This window comes from Phoca vitulina, unplaced genomic scaffold (genome assembly GCF_004348235.1).
Source record: "Phoca vitulina isolate PV1807 unplaced genomic scaffold, GSC_HSeal_1.0 scaffold27, whole genome shotgun sequence".
NCBI lineage: Eukaryota > Metazoa > Chordata > Mammalia > Carnivora > Phocidae > Phoca > Phoca vitulina.
The window spans coordinates 8148018-8168260 of record NW_022589730.1 but is presented as its reverse complement, the minus strand read 5'-3'; the positions used below and the strand labels follow the sequence as shown (position 1 = coordinate 8168260).

General features: G+C 38.3%; 1 protein-coding gene across 1 annotated transcript in view; it reads left to right on the top strand.

Moving 5' to 3' along the window:
* The window catches only part of DOK6 (docking protein 6), a 373232-nt gene that overhangs the window by 91935 nt on the left and 261054 nt on the right, over window positions 1-20243 (top strand). The window contains exon 2 of the mRNA XM_032422703.1: window positions 19717-19824. Within this exon, the coding sequence (XP_032278594.1) occupies window positions 19717-19824 (108 nt within the window). The remainder of the gene's footprint in view (window positions 1-19716; window positions 19825-20243) is intronic.

Below are 20243 nucleotides of genomic sequence, written 5' to 3'. Positions count from 1 at the left end.
AGAGAGAAAGCAAGAACCCACGAGTTGAGGGGGGGAGTTGCAGAGAGAAAGGGAGAAGCAAACTCCCTGCTGAGCACAGAGCCCAATGCGGGTTTCGATCCCAGGACCCCAGGATCATGACCTGAGCTGAAGACTTAACCAAATGAGCCACCCAGGTGCCCCTAAATTTTCTTTTAAAGGCAAAAATATCTCTGTAAAATATAAAACACTTGTAGGTCACATTTTCATATTCCTTGCCAGACAGGTAAGGAATATTACTGGCACATAATTTATAAATTGAGAAGCTTCTCTTCTACCCTCATCATTGTAGACCCTACTCCTCAGTCCTGTAGTAGAAGCCAATTTTTAAAGTTCTTCTTTGTAGTGCTAGTGTTTCTTACAGAGATCCAAGAAAATATGGCTATATATTTTGAATTTTTCTCTTCTCACCCAAAATGTATACCTACAGATATTTTCACATCAGTACCTAGAAAGCTTTCTTATTCCATTGTGTAGATGTATCATAGCTTAACAATTACCTTATAAATGGGTATTGGTATTACTTCTAATATTTTGCTCCTATCAGCAATTCTGCAATATATACCTTACTTACACACATAACATTGTTATGAATGCAGATGAATCTGTGGATCAAATTTGAAAATGTGGGAATGATGGGTCATATTTTTGTAATTTGAAGCCAAGGCATTATGATGAGCAGATAAGGTTGATCTACCCAAAATTTCCTTCCTTGAAAACTAAGTATTACGTTGATAGGAAAAAGTTATCAGTTTGCCCAGATGTCAGGACATCTGGAAAGCACAAAGAAAAGTTTTGAATGTACAGAATAGCAACTATGGTTAAGGATACTGTATTGTATACTTGAAATTTGCTAAGACAGTAGATTTTAAGTGTTTTCACAACAGCAACAACAAAATAGAAGAAAATGATCACTGTGAGGTGATAGATATATTAAGTATCTGGATAATGGTGATCATTTCACAGTTTATACATATATATCAAAACACGAAGTTGTACACCTCTGATATATACAATTTTTGTTAGTGATACCTTAATAAAGCTGTTTAAAAAAAAAAAAAAAAAGGATGTTGGCAAGTCATTGTGAGTCCCTAGAGGGTTTGGTTTGAATAAAAAGAAGTGGGGATAGGTGGAGAAGTTGGGGTAGGGATTGTGTGGAAGGCTTTGGATGCTAGCCTTATGTTGTTAGAATTTACCCGTATGCCAACAGAATCCGTCAAATGTGTCATGAAATCGAGAAATTGTTAGTATGGTTATTTTGATGGCAGCGTGCAGAATAGCTTAGAGAGACAGTAGAGGTAGGAAGTCAACTGAGCAAACTATAGTCATATTTAGTATTGTGCCAAACTTTCAGTAAGTTACTTAAATTTTCCACCTGAGTGTCCCATTCTGTAAAGAAGGTTAATTATATTGCCTACCTCATTGGTTTTGGGTGTGTTTTAAACTATGTTAATATTTATAAATCTCTCAGAACAGTGAGGGCCATAATAAGAACTTAAGCTGCTACTTATTATTATTCACATCTGATAGAAACAATGCCCAGAATGCTGACCCAAGAGAAAAGGTCAGGTTAAACCATCAAATTAGAATAATACTACAACAAACCACCCAAATTGGATTATGTAGCTCTTAAACAGAAAGCCAGTACATTTTTTAAACAGTGGCCAAAATTAAATTGGGGGAAATGATAGGAAAATTGTAAAGTGAAGAAGAAACACTGTGTACTTTTTGCAAAGAAATTCACTTTCTTTCTGAGTGAAAACTCTTGCTGAAGATGGTGCATTTCAAGGGAGCTTTAGACATTTGAAAGCAGTCATCCTCTAAGCTTGTTCTTCTCTGCCTTTGGAACTCCTGGAGCTTTCAAGTCTTTTTCATGCTAGGAGGTGAGACGCTTCTGTCTTGCTACTGAGTGCGGATTAGGGCCTTGGGCTTCAAGGTGCCCATGCTCACAAATACCATTTAGTTTAGATCTTGACATTTTCTTTTACTCCTGTTTTTTTTTTTTAATCACTTATTACTGCACAAGATTTGTGTATTTAAGATGAAAGGATACAAAGCTTGTTCAAAAGGGTACTTTGGGGGTCCTGTTTTGGATTTGTTTGGGGGCAAGAATTTATTTATAAATAAGCACATGGATAAAAGATCTCTTTGTGGGTTTAATCACCAACAAACCCAGTGTTGGCCTTAGGTTCCTGAGGTTTCAGAAGGAGGAAAGTAAAGTTGCAAACCCTCTCTTTTTCTATTTTGGTCTCTTCTGTCTACTGAGTTTTAGGACTTGCGGTGTTGCAACTGTGTTGAAATTTTCAGTATATCAGAATAAATGGGTGATTCTGGTTCACTGTCTGGTTTCCAGTTCTTGAGAACCATGACTTTCTTGTAGATACTTAAGACATGTTTCTGTATGATTTAGGTGAACAAAAAACAAATGGGAAGGGGTGTGTGAGCCAAGACTGAGAAAGAGGCATTTCCCACACATAGGTGACTTTAAAAAAAATTAATAATAATACAGAAACAGACAAATGTATAGCACCTCTCTTTTAGCCCTTTTCTATGTTTTTAGCATCCCTCCCCCTCCCCCCCACCAACCCTGCCAGGCCCAGTCGTTTATCCCTGGAGAAATTCAACCTGTCTTCCTATCTTGGTGTAAGTTTTCCCATCTTTAAAATCAATACATTGATACCTTGCTTGTTTAAGACTCAAAAGACATGATGCATGAGGAGGTAATGTAGTCATTACAAATATAGGCTCTGAAGCTAGATTATTAGGATTTGGTTCTATATCTGTTAGTGTCTTTTTTCTTTTTCACATTTCTGTGCCTCTGTCATGTGTAACACAATGCAATGGTAGAGCCAAAAAGCATTGTTTTGTGGATGAAATGAGTTAATACACTTTAAATATTTAGACCAATGTGTGGTCTGGAGTAAGTGCCCACCTTGGAAATTGTAAGACTACAGTAGTCCCCCTTAACCAGGGGGATACATTCCAAGGCCCCCAGGGGATTCCAAAACGACGGATAGTATCTAACCCTATGTATATTCAGTTTTTTCCTGCAATGAAGTTTAATTTATAAAGGGGCACAGTAAGAGATTAACAACAATAACTATTAATAAAATATAGCAATTATAACGGTACACTGTAATAAAATTTATATGAATGTGGTCTTTCTCAAAATACCTTATTGTACTATACTCACCCTTCTTCTTGTGATGAGGTGAGATGATAAAATGCTTACCTGTTGAATTGAAGTCAGGTGAATGACGTAGGCATTGTGACATAGCTTAGGCTACTATTGACCTCCTGATGATACGTCATAAGGGGGATTACCTGCATCTGGACTGCGGTTGGGTAACTCAAATCACAGAAAGTAAAACCGGGGATAAGGGGGACTACTGTGTATACATATAAGGTATTGATCTATTAATCGAACAATTTTTAAGTAGTCTTTTTGCTGTGAATGAGTTTAGGGATGGGAGAGAAACACCTGATACATAAGGCATAGCTCGTTCTCTGAAGGAGATTACAGTCCAATAAGGGAGATTAATTTTCAAAAGACAGCATAGAATAAATTATAAAGGAAAACAGGGTAAAGAGACATCCTTTTTCACTGGTTTGATCTAGGAAATCCCCATGAGAGAAGTAAGACAAGATAGGATTCAAAAGGTAGGTAGGATTCTAAAGAGCAGGAATTGAAAAATAAGGGGATTTCAGATAAAGAATATGATGCAAACAAAGAAACAAAAGCAAATATATTCAAGGGGGTAATGAGTAAACCAATGCAGTTTAAGGAGAGGATTTTTTTTTAAAGACTTTATTTATTTATTTGAGAGAGAGACAGAGCATGAGCAGGGGGGAGGAGACAGAAGGAGAAGGAGGAGCAGACTCCCCACTGAACAGGCAGCCAGATGCGGGGCTCAATCCCAGGACCCTAGGATTACAACCCATGCTGGAGGCAGACGCTTTACCAACTGAGCCACCCAGGTGCCCTTAAGGAGAGGATTTAATGGGAGAATTGACAAGTATTTCATTAGACTTTGTGATTAGTTCATGAAAGTTCTTGGGCAAGCTTCAGAATTCAAGATTTCTTTTATAAGCAGTGAGCAGTGGTGAAGCATTTAAAGGTTTGTTGTTGTTTTTTTGGTCCAAAGAGATACATGGCCAGAGCTGTGCTTTAAGACATTTCCTGTGCAATAGTGTATAAGTTGTAGTGGAATAAAACAATGTGAAGGTAAGGATCAGATGGGAGGCCACTAGAACAGTACTTCTTAAAGTGAGATCCCATCAGTTTTTAGTAGAGAAGATGAAAAGTAAGGGAGAGCTGTTATGCATGAGTGATTAAATGTATTTGTCAATTAGATGGATATTTGTAAGGAGTGGGATGAAAAGAGTTTCCAAGGCTGCTAAGGGAAAAAGGAGGAGGCACTCTAAGAAATTTTACTAATCTATTACAAAGTAGGAAAAGAGTAAATTATTAAAAAGGGAAACAAAAAAATGAGATGGTGAAAAATTCAAATGTATCGGTAACCACATAAATATAAGTGGATTATGCATTTCTATTAATAAACAAGTCATAAACATACCGCTGTAAAGGAAATAAATGACAAATTTGACTGTTAAAATTAAAAACTTTTTCATGAAAAATTAAACTATAAAAATGAAAAGTCAAGCTACAAAACGTGTTTCCAACTCATCTACCTGATAAAGGACTTAAAATTAAAATACATTTTTAAATTCCTACAAATCAATAAGCAAAAAAGTACAGCATATCAACATGGGTAAAGCTCAATCGTATAATTGGAAGTGAAAGTTTTTGTAATGTTATACATGATGTTTTATACTATGGATGCAAAATTTGAAATTTGAAAATTAACTGGATATTGCTAATTCAGGCAAAAAAAATGTATTAAAAATGTTAAAGTCTTTGATTGGAAGGATGCACAGTAACTTTAAGATAAGATATGGTGTGTAGTACATATATTAAAAAAGAGAATTTCATTTTAGTGACTACAGACCCTATAAGCTCTATAATTTCTTTTAGATCATTACAAAACTTTACTTATAATTGGTATTTTTGGTAATTCCTTAAACTAATTATCAAATCTGTCATTTTCTTATGGCCTACTGAAATAAGACCAGTAACTTCAGTTATAATCAGGTTTATTACCAGAAAACTCTCATCAATCAAAACTGTCGTATAAGTCCCTTATTTGAGACCAACACTTGAATATTATCTTTACATTTAAAGAGCAATGGATTATTAGGGGCATTGGATAATCTATTCTAGGTTGATGTATTTCATTCAAGAAAATTCAAAAGATATGTAGACTTAAGCCAACTTGATAAACCCATTTGAAACAGAAGTAATGGAAACATGTTTGCTGATTTGATATTTTAAATATAGTAAACTTTATAGTTTTAAAGCGAAAACGTACTAAATGTTGAGTAGCAGGCAAGGAATCAACATTGGATGAGTCTGCAAATTTATATCAAGAAACTGAAGTAAGATAATGGTTTCTTGAGGAGGATATAGTTAATAAGAGGTAGACTGGAAAGCATTCATTTTACAGGAAGGCTGCAGTTTATAACTTTGTCCAGAGCAGTTTTCATAATGCAAACGTTTAAATGTCCTATCAAACTCAACAATCCTACCACTAAAGTCATTTCTCAGGTTTTCCGACAATTGCGTAAATGCCATCATTCATTTATTCATGAAGGTATGAAAATTTAGATGGAGTTTTAAACCATTCCCCCTCACTCATACTGAGTTGATTGTGAAGCTGTAAATTTCCCCTGTAATGTTTTTCATCTTGGGCTCATCTTCTTTGTTCCCACTGTCTTCAACCTTGGCTGAGTTCTAATCTCTTTGTCTGGTGGGAATGTACTAATTACCTGAGGATATTTTTGTATTCATTGTTAACCCTGCCGCTGGTCTCGTATTCTTTAAATATTATTTCTATAATACCGCTCCCTTAATTAACTGATATTTGGCTCCCGTTTTCTGCTGCAGCAAATAAAAGCTCCATCAGAGGTATGCTAAGTGAAATACATGAGTCAGAGGAAGACAAATACCATAGGATCTCACTCATATGTGGAATTTAAGAAACAAAACAGGTGAACATAGGGGAAGGGAAGGAAAAATAAAATAAGATGAAAAATAGGGAGGCAAACCATAAGAGAAGTTGAACTCTAGGAAACAAACTGAGGGTTGCTGGAGGGAAGGGGAGTGGGGGGATGGGGTAACTGGGGGATGGGCATTAAGGAGGGCCCTCAATGGAATGAGCTCACCATCCTTGTACTATGATTCCCTGCACAGCACTTAGCCCTGTTGAAAAGACAACTTACAAATGCACTTCTTTATCTGCTATCACCTGTCTATCCATTGGGATACAGAAACAAAGCAGGAACTTTGTTTCTGTAAGGATAGAAACTTGGTGGTTGTTGTTATCATTTACTTTATGTATGTATGTATGTATGTATTTTGTATTTATTTATTTGTACTACAGTATCCACAGAACATAAAGCTCTCCAATATTTTTTGAATGAATGGATGGGTGTGACTCTGGTATTGGTGTATGTTTAACAGCAATTAAATTGAAAGATGCCAACGTTCATGTCTATATTGAAATGATAGCCCAAACTAAATTCATCAGTGCATCACAGCATTAGGCTGCGTAGTAACTATTTTTTACAAAAACAAAGTGTGCCTTTCACTAGTACCATACATATTTTGTGGGGGGACAGAGACCCAGGATGATGCACTTGCAGTTACTCATAACATAAGCCTGCAGTAACTATTCCTGGATGGGCTTTGCTTATTTGTTTTTGCTTATTTGTTCATCTGATACAAGTTATAAATAAATAATTGAATCCTATATCCCAAGTTATCATTCATATGGTATCTTAACTTTAAGAAGGGAATACAAATATAAGCTGCTCCCAGATATGCCACTTCTATATGCTTTAAAATTTCCAGAGATGAAATTTTTGTGACTTCCTTTAGTGCAGTGGACCTTCAGGTTTAACAGTGTCTACAATCAGAAATTCTTCCAAGTTTCTAACCAAATCCTATTTGAAGTGAAGAGGTCAACATGATGGAAAAGGTCCATTATATCTGACTTCGGGTTAAGGTAGAGCTTGTGAATGAGTCCTAGCTAAATAACATAGTTATGGCTATGAACTAAAGCCAAGAAATCACCATTTATTTCACAGTGAGTCCTAAATGGAAAAAGGATGTCCTTTGTGTAAAATCACCTTGAAAAGAGAAAGCACTAAGGAAAAAGGATTGCTATGAGGTAAAAGGGTTTCCATCAGATAGAAAGGAATTAAGAGGGTATTTAAATTATAGCAAGCTAGCCAGCTGGCTCATGCAGTGGAAAAGGGAGGCTGTGGTACATCTGGGGATCATGGGGATTTCTGGAGTCCTGGCAACAACGTGGAATTTTCTAGAAGGAAAACCTGAAGCGTACCCAGGACCTGTTTGGTGAGACAACGGGCATGTTTGGGAGATAACTCTGAAAGAGAAGGTGGAATCAGTCAATCCCTCAGAGAGAGTGAAGCAGCTTCCTGAGCCATGATGGGGACAGGCAAGAGTGTCATCAGCTAAGGGACAGAACAGGAGGAAAGTGCATCTTCTTGCAAGCGGTAAGTTCTGTTGCTAACCAGCCAAATGGTCCCTGCTTCTTCAGAAGAGACTGCACCATCCCCTCCCACATACTGCTTAATGAAGGGCATTTATTTATTTTGTCTCATGGGACAAAAATAAAAATAAGGTACCTAATTTCATTTATGTGATTCTTTTTCATGTGCTTGAAGAATTCATACCTTTCATTTGTAAGCAAAAATAAAACCTACTCCTTTTTTTTTTTTTTTTTTTTCTCTCAGAGGCGTGATTTCCTGGGTTCAAACAGGCATTTTTGCTGCTCTTCCCTGGAATTTCTCCAACATGCTTATTATATAAGGCATCACTTCTAGGGCCTAAAGCAGAACATAGTTCACTATTAAAATCCTGTGTGATGAACAGTAAGAAAGAAGTGATTCCCTCATGCTTCTACTGATTTAAGCTGCTAGTATGAAGGTTGTTTTTAGAATGCTGATTCATGCTGAATTTGACTTCACGTTGACACACAGTGATATTCACAAAGTCTCAGCACCAGGGCCCTTTTTATTATTTACTCTGATGACAAAGCAAACGTTTTGAAAATCTGCATCAAACAGGAAAATAAAACGAAAAACCTCTGCCTTTATTAGCATTTATTAAATTATTCTTTTAGTACTTTAACAATTCAACTAGATCTCTAATCAAAATAGAACTAGTCCAAATAGCTATGATGCGTTTATGTTATTTTTCCCAATAAACGATTTTTTTAATCGCTTTACTGTGAGATTTTCATTAGACTTTTGAAATATCAAAAATAACTTATTGAGACAAACATAAATTGAGGAACTTTGTACTGTTGACCATGAAAATGAAACAGCCAGCTATTTTACCAGCAAAATGGGTTTATTTGGGAATAGTAGAGGGATTGCAATTTGAGACAAGCAAGCTATAGTGAACCACAGGCAAGTCCAGAGAACAAAGGAGAGGAACACCTAGTTCATAGAGGAAAAGGGGCTGTTGGGAGGGGCTGTTATAATAAACAAGTCCATTGGAGTAAACTGAGAGTTCAGCGTATAGTGGCTGTTTATCGGCTGAGTTGTGACCTCTCTCACTGTCGGGGATGTTGCCTGACAAGGTCCTCTGCTGGGGTAGTAGGCATCTTCCTACTGGGAATGCAAAGTGTTTCTTCTTGTTGAGTGGTAGGGTGTGAGCGCTCCCCCTACTGGCCTCTGACTTCATTTTAAAAGAGGTTTTCTTATTCAGTTTCACCGCAGGTACAGATCTGCGGGTATGTCGCTGTCCACTTTAAAAGTAAGACAGCCAGTTATTTTACCAGGAAATGAGTTTATTTGGGAATGGCAGAAGATTTGCAAGTCAGGATAAGCAAGCTGTAAAGAAAGCCACAGGCAAGTCCAACAGCAAAGGAGAGGGACATTACTTTATAAAGAAAAAGGAGGAAGTTGAGAAGAATTGTTTTGAACAAGTCTACCGGAGGGTCCAGGGTGATGACAGTTTTTCATGGGCTGAGTTGCCAGGCAAGGAGGAAATGTTCCTTCCTTCTGTTGGAGTGGTAAAGCTGCATTGGTCTTGCCAGGTGGTGCATCTCTTCCTGTGGAGGTCTGTAACTGACTGAGAATGGTAGTGAGCGAGGGCTCCCCCTTCTGGCCTCCTGACTCTCATTTTAAGTGAGATTTTTGTGTATTAATTTTCACACTGCAAAATACCTGGTCAGTAGTCTTCAAAATTGTTGAGATCATGAACAGCAAAAAAAGACTAGGAAACTATCAAAGATCAGAGGGGTCCAGCGAAACAGGACAACTAAATTCAATGTGGTATCCTGGATTGGATCCCCAAACGGAGTAAGATATTGGTGGAAACACTGGCGATATTTAAATAAACTCTTTACTTTAGCTGATAGTATCTTACCAATGTTAATTTCTTAGTTTTGAAAAATGTACCATGGTTATTTAGAATGTTAATATTCGGGGTAGCTGGGTAAATTCTATTTAGGAACTCTCTGCACCATTTTAGCAAGTATTTTATGAATCTAACATTCTTCTAAAATAAGAAACTAATAATTTAAGGGCCTCTGCTTGGTAAACAGTCCATTAAATCAAGTCTTCAACAATAATTTTTATCTTTATGTGGTTGCTTCTTTTAGTGTAATAGCAAATGGATAATATATTAATGAAAATACCCACTCTTTTTTCTTTATTATCCATTATCAGATTTATTCCATAGTAATACTGAATGCCAAAGTGGAAACACTTATGCTTTCCAACTTATATTTAACTCATTTTGACATTTTAATAGAAAATTACTGTAGTCACACAAAAGGGGTATTACAGTCAGTGAGTGTGTTTCTGTATTTCCATGAATATTACAAGGCTTCATTTGACATCATCATGGTTCCTAAGCTATGAGCAATGAAGTGCTAAGTGTATAGGGGAAAGCATTCTTCTGTAGGAACAAACAAAAACCGTATTGCCAGGGATCTGGTCTCAATACCATTCAAAGAGAGTCTTCCTACTTCAACTAGGATTCTAAATCCACTAATAAAAAGGAGATAAATATTGAAAACCTATATACATCCCACTTTGCAAATGATACTTTATCTGCTCCAATCCCTCAAATTTCTATTCCCATTCATGTAACTTGTTTTCACTTAATATTACTACTACTACAACTATATCCACTACCAACCACCACCATTTCTGCTAATAATAACAAAATCTAAAAGTATCTGTCTTGGTCAGCTTGGGCTGCCATGACAAAATACCATAGGTTAAGTAACTTAAACAACAGACACTTATTTTCTCATAGTTTCAGAGGTTAGAAGTCCAAAATCAAGATGCCAGCATGGTCAGGTTCTTGGGAGAGCTGTCTTCCCGTCTTGCAGATGGCCACCAGCTCACTGTGTGCTCACATGACTTCTTTTGTGTGTGTGGGAGCACAGGGAAAGAGAGAACAAACTCTGGGATTTCTTCTTACAAGAGCACTTATCCCATCCTGAGGCCCCACCCTCATTACCTCATCTAAACCTAATTACATTCCAGAGGCCCCATCTCCAATACCATCACATTGGGGGGTGAGGAATCCAACATGAGAGTTTAGGAGGGGCACAATTTAATCCATAGCCGTGTTCAAAACGCAAGAGTTTCAGAAAACAGTGTGAGGACTATGCTTCAAATACATATTCTAGATACTTTCTGTGAGCTATCTTATTAAATCCTCAAATAGCAACTTCATGAGGTATATTGATGTGAATTTATAGAAAAAGAAGTTAGGTCTTAGAGAAGTTAAAATAACTTCTGCAAGACAAGGCATTTAAAACATGGCAGACTGTTCACTGAAAATCAAGATGTTCCGGCTAAAAAACTATATTCTGTATTCTTAGGCATTACAATAGAATACGCTGAATTCCAGTACAAATGTGTGGGATTTATACTAATGACTGAATGAAATGATTCATCCTGGGCAAAAATTAATTCACACTGCTTTGTGGAAGGAGTAATTTTAGAAAGAAAGTAAACTGATGCATTTTTTTCTGTGTTTTTCAGCTGTATATTAATAAATGTAAATAGCCATATTGGTTAAGAATATCCATTGTGAAATTAACAGGAACTCACTTGTATTCAACAGAGTATTTAGACAGTTTGTTTGTCCATAGTATATATAACATAATTCCCATAATTATTGGAATTATTTGAAACCTTTAGAAATACGATTTTCACAATATAAGTAAATATCCATAATGGCTATGGATGTGCTGAACAAAGAGTATTTTATCCTCTAAGAGTATTCTGTCTGTTTTGCATTGTACTACTGTCATGATTCCTCTGTAGTTACAAAGCCATGGGCTTTGTATATTTTATTTCTATTCACTGTCACAACAATCCTATGATATAGGCATTATTTTCCACAAGCTAAGAGAAGGATCCATGCTCAGAGGGTTCAGTGACTTGCCCAGAGTGACATGGTTCTAGCAAGGGACAGAGCTGGAATTCCGAGTCCAGTCTTCCTCGTTCCACAGTCCAAGTTTCAGAGATCATCAATATATTTATTTTTATTTTTTAAAATTCTTACATGGTGCTCTAATTGTTCTGGCTACAGAATAGTTGCATCTGAATTTTGTTAGAATTGTCATTAGTAAAAAAAAAAAAAAAAAGGGTCCTTACATATGATTTTGTCATGTGTGGCCAATTGCACCTACTTTGTAATTTAAAGGAGCTTGAGAGAGGAGCTGACTGTGTGAAGAACCTACTGTGCACTAGGATGTGGGCCCATTTTGATGACTCTTCCCTCTGTCCAATGAGGTACCCTTCTCCATGAAACATTCAATAATTTGTCTAAGGTTGCACAGCTAGTAAATGGCAAAGCCATGATGTAAACCCAGATGTTGGGTGAGGTCATTGTGAGGAGACCACCATCAGTTGACTGAGAGCTGGACCTCACCCTCCCCCATCCTTGGAAGGTGCCTTCCACCCACGCGGCCTGTAGGCAGAGCTGTTTCAAGCACACGGTCTGGAGAGAGCAGTGTGTTGTTGAGATCACCTGGACTGAATGTGACTGAACCCCGTTAAGGCTTCGCTATGAACTTTTAAGATTTCGCGGGGGCTGGGGGTGTGTGAGATGCACGTGTCTTGTGGCTTCCCAAGACAAGTCTTGTATGTGAGTTCCCTTGCTCATTAAACTCGCCACCTACCAACCTGGGGTGGCCTGCCTCACTCTTGGGTATCTCCTTGCCCTCTATGTAAAGGGGCCAGTTTCAGATTTCACCCAGGGAACTCCCAAATTTGCAAACTAACACAAAGCTTTATTCATTTTCCACTGTACCAAACTTCCTTTTCTTATATGTTTGCATTTTCAAAATTTATTATCTTATATTTACTTAAAATATAAATACCTTTTTAAAGTTTAAAAAGCAGAATCTATAACACTAAATAAACCCATGTAGAATTGAGTTAAAGCCAAACAAACCATATGCTGATATTATATCATAATCAGTATTCACATGTGTTTTTAATAATATTTTACTGTGGGAGTGAAGATCAGTAAGGAGCCAACAAGTAAATAACTAACTAGAACACAATGTGCTAAACACAAATGTGTAGGAAGAACACCAGCAGACCTGAGGGGGTAATTTAACACCTTATTTCCAGGTGTGTGGTTAGAAATCGTATCACGGAGGAGGTGCATCTCAATCCAGGTAGAGAAGGAGAGACACACAGACGTGAGCCAGAGCATCTTTCAGATGCTTTTCGAAGCTAATAAGAAGCTAAGAAAGGCATCAAGTGTAAAGTGAAAGTTTGTGCATTTTTATTCTGTTTATTCTGTTTTTTTTTTTTAATTAGAAGTCTTCTTTTTTTTTTATTTTTTATTTATTTATTTATTTATTTATTTTAAAGATTTTATTTATTTATTTGAGACAGAGAGAATGAGAGAGAGAGCACATGAGAGGGGGGAGGGTCAGAGGGAGAAGCAGGCTCCCTGCCGAGCAGGGAGCCTGATGCGGGACTCGATCCAGGGACTCCAGGATCATGACCTGAGCCGAAGGCAGTCGCTTAACCAACTGAGCCACCCAGGCGCCCCTGTTTATTCTGTTTTTATGAGAGGTCTTCTACGTAATTATCCGAAGAGTGCCTTTTAACATGGGAAACACTGTCTTCTAATGAGTAATGAACAATGAACACTCCAAAGAAATTATATAATCTGGCCAGTATTAAAGGAAAGAAGGAAGGAAGGAAGAAAGAAAGGAAGGAAAAGAAAGAAAAGAAAGAAAGAAAAGAAAGGAAAGAGAAGAAAGAAGAGAAGAAAAGAAAGAGGGAGGAAGAAAGGAAGGAAGAAACAAAGTAGAGCAACTTTGCAGTTTGAATAAAGAAATAGAAGAGAAATACAACGATCAAGGTCTCTGAGTTTTCCCTCAGTGCATTTGTTTATGGCTACAGAGAATGTATACTCTAGCAAAACTGCTAAATGTTGAAATTTAAAATTGTGGCCAATTTGCATTTCTAAACCTCTCCAATTACTGAAAGGAAACTCATTTTATTACTTTTCCTTAAACGTACTTGGGGAGGGAGGGTGACAAAGTGGGGCATCAGGTGACAAGCTGAAGGTCCGATATTAATTAGTCCTATGAAACAAGGACAGAGTCCAGGAATGATGGTGTGTGGGGGCGGGTGGAATTAGGGGTCCTGCTTCTTTACAAAGGTGAAGAGATGTGTGTTCAGACAGAGGTGTATTCAAATCCTGACACAGTCACTGTCTTTATCCTAAAATGGAGATAAACTACCCCATGTTGTAGGTATGAGGATAAAATGTGTATATAAATATTTAGATGTATTACATATAAATAAGCATTTAAGAAATGCTAGTTACTGTAAAGTATAAAAGGGTAAGGCAGATATTTCCATTATAAAAACACCTATCTTCCTGCTTTCTAAATTAATATATGAGCATTTGTCTTTTAAAATAAATTAATCCTACAAGATAATTTTTAAATGTGATGATTTTTGAAAGATAGAAAATTGAGCATTATGAAAGTGCTTGATCTTATAAATTGTAACTGCATTATCATGGAAAACAGAGCAGCGCCCTGTCACTGGCATGCTGAGATAAATATTTTATATGGTATTGACACCAGATGATTTAATTAGATTAAAGACCACTGAAGCCAGCACATTGAAAGCCTCATAACATAACATCTTTTCACAAAATGTCACTTTTATATTAAATATTGTGTTTTTTAAATTTTTTATTGTTATGTTAATCACCATACATTACATCATTAGTTTTTGATGTAGTGTTCCATGATTCATTGTTTGTGCATGACACCCAGTGCTCCATGCAGAACGTGCCCTCTTTAATACCCATCACCAGGCTAACCCATCCCCCCACCCCCCTCCCCTCTAGAACCCTCAGTTTGTTTTTCAGAGTCCATCGTCTCTCATGGTTCGTCTCCCCCTCTGATTTCCCCCCCTTCATTCTTCCCCTCCTGCTATCTTCTTCTTCTTTTTTTTCTTAACATATAATGTATTATTTGTTTCAGAGGTACAGATCTGTGATTCAACAGTCTTGCACAATTCACAGTGCTCACCATAGCACATACCCTCCCCAGTGTCTATCACCCAGTCACCCCATCCCTCCCACCCCAACACCCACTCCAGCAACCCTCAGTTTGTTTCCTGAGATTAAGAATTCCTCATATCAGTGAGGTCATATGATACATGTCTTTCTCTGATTGACTTATTTCGCTCAGCATAACACCCTCCAGTTCCATCCACGTCATTGCAAAGGGCAAGATTTCATTCCTTTTGATGGCTGCATAATATTCCACTGTATATATATACCACGTCTTCTTTATCCATTCATCTGTCGATGGACATCTTGGCTCTTTCCACAGTTTGGCTATTGTGGACATTGCTGCTATAAACATCGGGGTGCACGTACCCCTTCGGATCCCTACATTTGTAGCTTTGGGGTAAATACCCAGTAGTGCAATTGCTGGATCATATGGTAGCTCTATCTTCAACTTTTTGAGGAACCTCCGTACTGTTTTCCAGAGTGGTTGCACCAGCTTGCATTCCCACCAACAGTGTAGGAGGGTTCCCCTTTCTCCGCAACACTGCCAACATCTGTCATTTCCTGACCTGTTAATTTTAGCCATTCTGACTGGTGTAAGGTGGTATCTCATTGAGGTTTTGATTTGGATTTCCCTGATGACGAGCGATGTTGAGCACTTTTTCATGTGTCTGTTGGCCATTTGGATGTCTTCTTCGGAAAAATGTCTGTTCATGGTCTTCTGCCCATTTCTTGATTGGATTATTTGTTCTTTGGGTGTTGAGTTTGATAAGTTCTTTATAGATTTTGGATACTAGCCCTTTATCTGATATGTCATTTGCAAATATCTTCTCCCATTCTGTTGGTTGTCTTTGGTTTTGTTGACTGTTTCTTTTGCTGTGCAAAAGCTTTTTATCTTGATGAAGTCCCAAGAGTTCATTTTTGCCCTTGCTTCCCTTGCCTTTGGCGATGTTTCGAGGAAGAAGTTGCTGCGGCTGAGGTCAAAGAGGTTGCTGCCTGTGTTCTCCTTTAGGATTTTGATGGACTCCTGTCTCACATTTAGGTCTTTCAACCATTTTGAGTCTATTTTTGTGTGTAGTGTAAGGAAATGGTCCAGTTTCATTCTTCTATATGTGGCTGTCCAATTTTCCCAACACCATTTGTTGAAGAGACTGTCTTTTTCCCATTGGACATTCTTTCCTGCTTTGTCAAAGATTAGTTGACCGTAGAGTTGAGGGTCCATTTCTGGGCTCTCTATTCTGTTCCATTGATCTATGTGTCTGTTTTTGTGCCAGTACCATACTGCCTTGATGATGACAGTTTTGTAATAGAGCTGGAAGTCCAGAATTGTGATGCTGCCAGCTTTGCTTTTCTTTTTCAACATTCCTCTGGCTATGCGGGGTCTTTTCTGGTTCCATACAAATTTTAGGATTATTTGTTCCATTTCTTTGAAAAAAGTGGATGGTATTTTGATGGGGATTGCATTGAATGTGTAGATTGCTCTAGGTAGCATTGAAATCGTCACAATATTTGTTCTTCCAATCCATGAGCATGGAACGTTTTTCCATTTCTTTGTGTCTTCCTCAATTTCTTTCATGAGTATTTTATAGTTTTCTGAGTACAGATCCTTTGCCTCTTTGGGTAGATTTATTCCTAGGTATCTTATGGTTTGAGGTGCAATTGTAACTGGGATCGACTCCTTAATTTCTCTTTCTTCTGTCTTGTTGTTGGTGTATAGGAATGCCACTGATTTCTATGCATTGATTTTATATCCTGCCACTTTACTGAATTCCTGTATGAGTTCTAGCAGTTTTGGGGTGGAGTCTTTTGGGTTTTCCACATAAAGTATCATATCATCTGCAAAGAGTGAGAGTTTGACTTCTTTGCCGAGTTGGATGCCTTTTATTTCTTTTTGTTGTCTGATTGCTGTGACTAGGACTTCTAATACTATGTTGAATAGCAGTGGTGATAGTGGACATCCCTGCCGCATTCCTGACCTTAGAGGGAAAGCTCTCCGTTTTTCCCCATTGAGAATGATATTTGCTGTAGGTTTTTCATTGATGGCTTTTATGATATTGAGGTATGTACCCTCTATCCCTATACTCTGAAGAGTTTTGATCAAGAAAGGATGCTGTACTTTGTCAAATGCTTTTTCTGCATCTGTTGAGAGGATCATATGATTCTTGTTCTTTCTTTTGTTAATGTATTGTATCACATTGATTGATTTGCGGATGTTGAACCAACCTTGCAGCCCAGGGATAAATCCCACGCTGAATAATCCTTTTAATGTACTCTTGGATCCTATTGGCTAGTATTTTGGTGAGAATTTTTGCATCCATGTTCATCAAGGATATTGGTCTGTAATTCTCCTTTTTGATGGGGTCTTTGTCTGGTTTGGGGATCAAGGTAATGGTGGCCTCATAAAACGAGTTTGGAAGTTTTCCTTCCATTTCTATTTTTTGGAACAATTTCAGAAGAATAGGTATTAATTCTTCTTTAAATGTTTGGTAGAATTCCCCTGGGAAGCCGTCTGGCCCTGGGCTTTGGTTTGTTGAGAGATTTTTGATGACTGCTTCAATTTCCTTAGTGGTTATAGGTCTGTTCAGGTTTTCTATTTCTTCCTGGTTCAGTTTTGGTAGTTGATACATCTCTAGGAATGCATCCATTTCTTGCAGGTTATCTAATTTGCTGGCATGTAGTTCGGTCATAATATGTTCTTATAATTGTTTGTATTTTTTGGTGTTGGTTGTGATCTCTCCTCTTTCCTTCATGATTTTGTTGATTTGGGTCCTTTCTCTTTTCTTACTGATAAGTCTGGCCAGGGGTTTATCAATCTTGTTAATTCTTTCAAAGAACCAGTTCCTAGTTTCGTTGATCTGTTCTACTGTTCTTTTGGTTTCTATTTCATTGATTTCTGCTCTGATCTTTATTATTTCTCTTCTCCTGCTCGGTTTAGGCTTTATTTGCTGTTCTTTCTCCAGCTCCTTTAGGTGTAGGGTTAGGTTGTGTATTTGAGACCTTTCTTGTTTCTTGAGAAAGGCTTGTATTGCTATATACTTTCCTCTTAGGACTGCCTTTGCTGCATCCCAAAGATTTTGAACAGTTGTGTTTTCATTTTCATTGGTTTCCATGAATTTTTTTAATTCTTCTTTAATTTCCTGGTTGACCCATTCATTCTTTAGTAGAAAATGATAAAAAGAAACAAAAACAGAACAAAACAAAACAAAAAAAACAGAATATGATGAAATATGATCAGGCTAGTGTATAGATCAGTGCCACACACTAGATTTTGTGTGTATTTTGGTCTGTTAGAAGATAGTGCCTCCCAAAATTTTAAAGAAAGAAAAACTTATATTTGTACAAAAATAAGGGTTGATATGGTGAAGGGATGGAATATGACTGTAAAGATGAAAATTATAAAAAATTTGATAAAAATAATTGATAAGAAGTTGTTTGAAAAAAGAAAAGAGGATTAAAAAAACAAAAAAAAAAAAAAGGGAGAGAATGTGATCAGGCAGGAGAGTAGAACAAAACCATACACTAGAGATTTAGGGTATATTTTGATCTGTTAGAAGAAACTATCTCAAAATTTTAAAGAGAGAACAACTTATATATATATATGCCAAAAATAATGGTAACTACTATGAAGGGATAGAATATGACTCTAAAAATGAAAAATAAAAATGTTTTTTTAAAGAAGGGATTGATAAGATGTTGGTTGAAAAAGGGAAGAAGAAAAATTAAAAAAAAAAAAGACAGTTAAAAAAAATTAACTTTGAAAGACTAAAGAATCATGGTAAAAAAGCCATCGATTCTATGTGCAGTATTCCCCTAGCGCTGGAGTTCTGCCGTTCTCATTGATCGGTAAACTTGGCCTTGGCTGGCTGTTCTCGCTGATCTTCTGGGGGAGGGGCCTGTTGCCGTGGTTCCCAAATGTCTCTGCCGGAGGCGGAATTGCCCCGCCCTTGCCGGTCCGGGCTAAGTAATCTGCTCGGGTTTGCTCTCCGGAGCTTTTGTTCCCTGCAAGCTTTCCGTACAGCCTTGTAGGCCGAGAGTGAAAATGGCGGCCTCCCAGTCTCCGCCCCGGAGGAGCCCAGAACTTGGGGCCCACCCCTCAGTGAGCCCCCAGAGAAAAGCAGTCAGTCACTCCCGTCTCCCTGGTCTCCGGCCACACTCTGTGCTCACCCGGCCTGTGACCGCGCCTTTCTATCTGGCACCCGACCCCGGGTGGAGTCTCCAAACCCAGCAGATCCCTGCGGTGCGCTCCTGTGCCGCTCCTCCCGGGGGAGGAAGGGGACTCTCCCCGGATCTGCCGCTTGTTGGGTCCCCGCTGGAGGAGTAGTGGCCCGACTGTGCCGCGGATCACGGTCTATGGCAACCCCGAGCTGAGAGCCCGCGCCTGGGCTCCGTCTCTGCAGCCGGCTTCCCCGCTCCGATCCCTGGGAGCTCTGCCACACTCAGGCACCCCCGGTCTTTCTGTGACCCCAAGGGTCCCGAGACCACACTGTCCCGCGAGGGTTCCACCCCCCGCTTAGCCACCGGAGTGACGTCCCTCAGCGGAGCAGACTTCTGAAAGTCCCGATTTTGTGCTCTGCGGCTCTATCACTTGCCAGAAGCGGCCGACGGAGGCCCCTCCCCCGCCGTCTATCCTCCTGAATATCGCCTCGGATTCACTTCTCCGCACGTCCTACCTTCCAGAAAGTGGTCGCTTTTCTGTTCAGAGAGTTGTTGCTATTCTTTTCTTGGATCTCCTGTTGAGTTTGTAGGTGTTCAGAATGGTTTGATCCCTATCCAGCTGAATTCCTGGGACCAGACGAAATCCAGGTCTCCTACTCCTCTGCCGTCTTGCTCCGCCCCCCTTAAATATTGTGTTTTTAAAAGTTTGCTGTAATTTTAATGAATAACCTGGTTAGGACTCAAAAACTTCTCTCTGTAAGTACATTTAAAAAAATTTCTTTCCAATAGATTAATTGAATAGATAAGTTCCTGGCATTACAAAACTCATGTGAAAAGATAGATAATCGGATTCCTTCATTTGCTTTCAGATTTTCAGACGATGCTGGTTGGTTTTCAAGAAGGCTTCTAGTAAAGGACCCCGAAGGCTGGAAAAATTTCCAGATGAAAAGGCAGCATATTTCAGAAACTTTCATAAGGTAAGTCACAGTGTTTGGAATCGCTAGGGAATAAGTGGACCCTTGGCAACAACTCGTGGAGAGATTTCTTTTGATAGATAAAATATGCAGAGGCAAAAATGCATGACCAGTATAAAATATCCCTGTTCTGATAAAAACGCAAAAGTTATTTTTCTCCTTTATTTTATTCATCTGCTGCAAATGCCAGTGGTACCTATTGCTAGTTTGCGAAATGAGCTGACTCATAGTTCAACCACATCATTTCCTAACGTGCTGAGTAGACATTTTGCCTCTGTTCAGGTTAATTGTGCATTTGTTACTTTGATTTAAACTGTGGGCAATATTTAGGAGAGAAAACTTTGGAGGCTGGTGTTAGCCGTGCTCATGACTCTGCTAATGTGCACATAGTTGCTGTTTATAGCTTTAACAAGAAAGGGTCA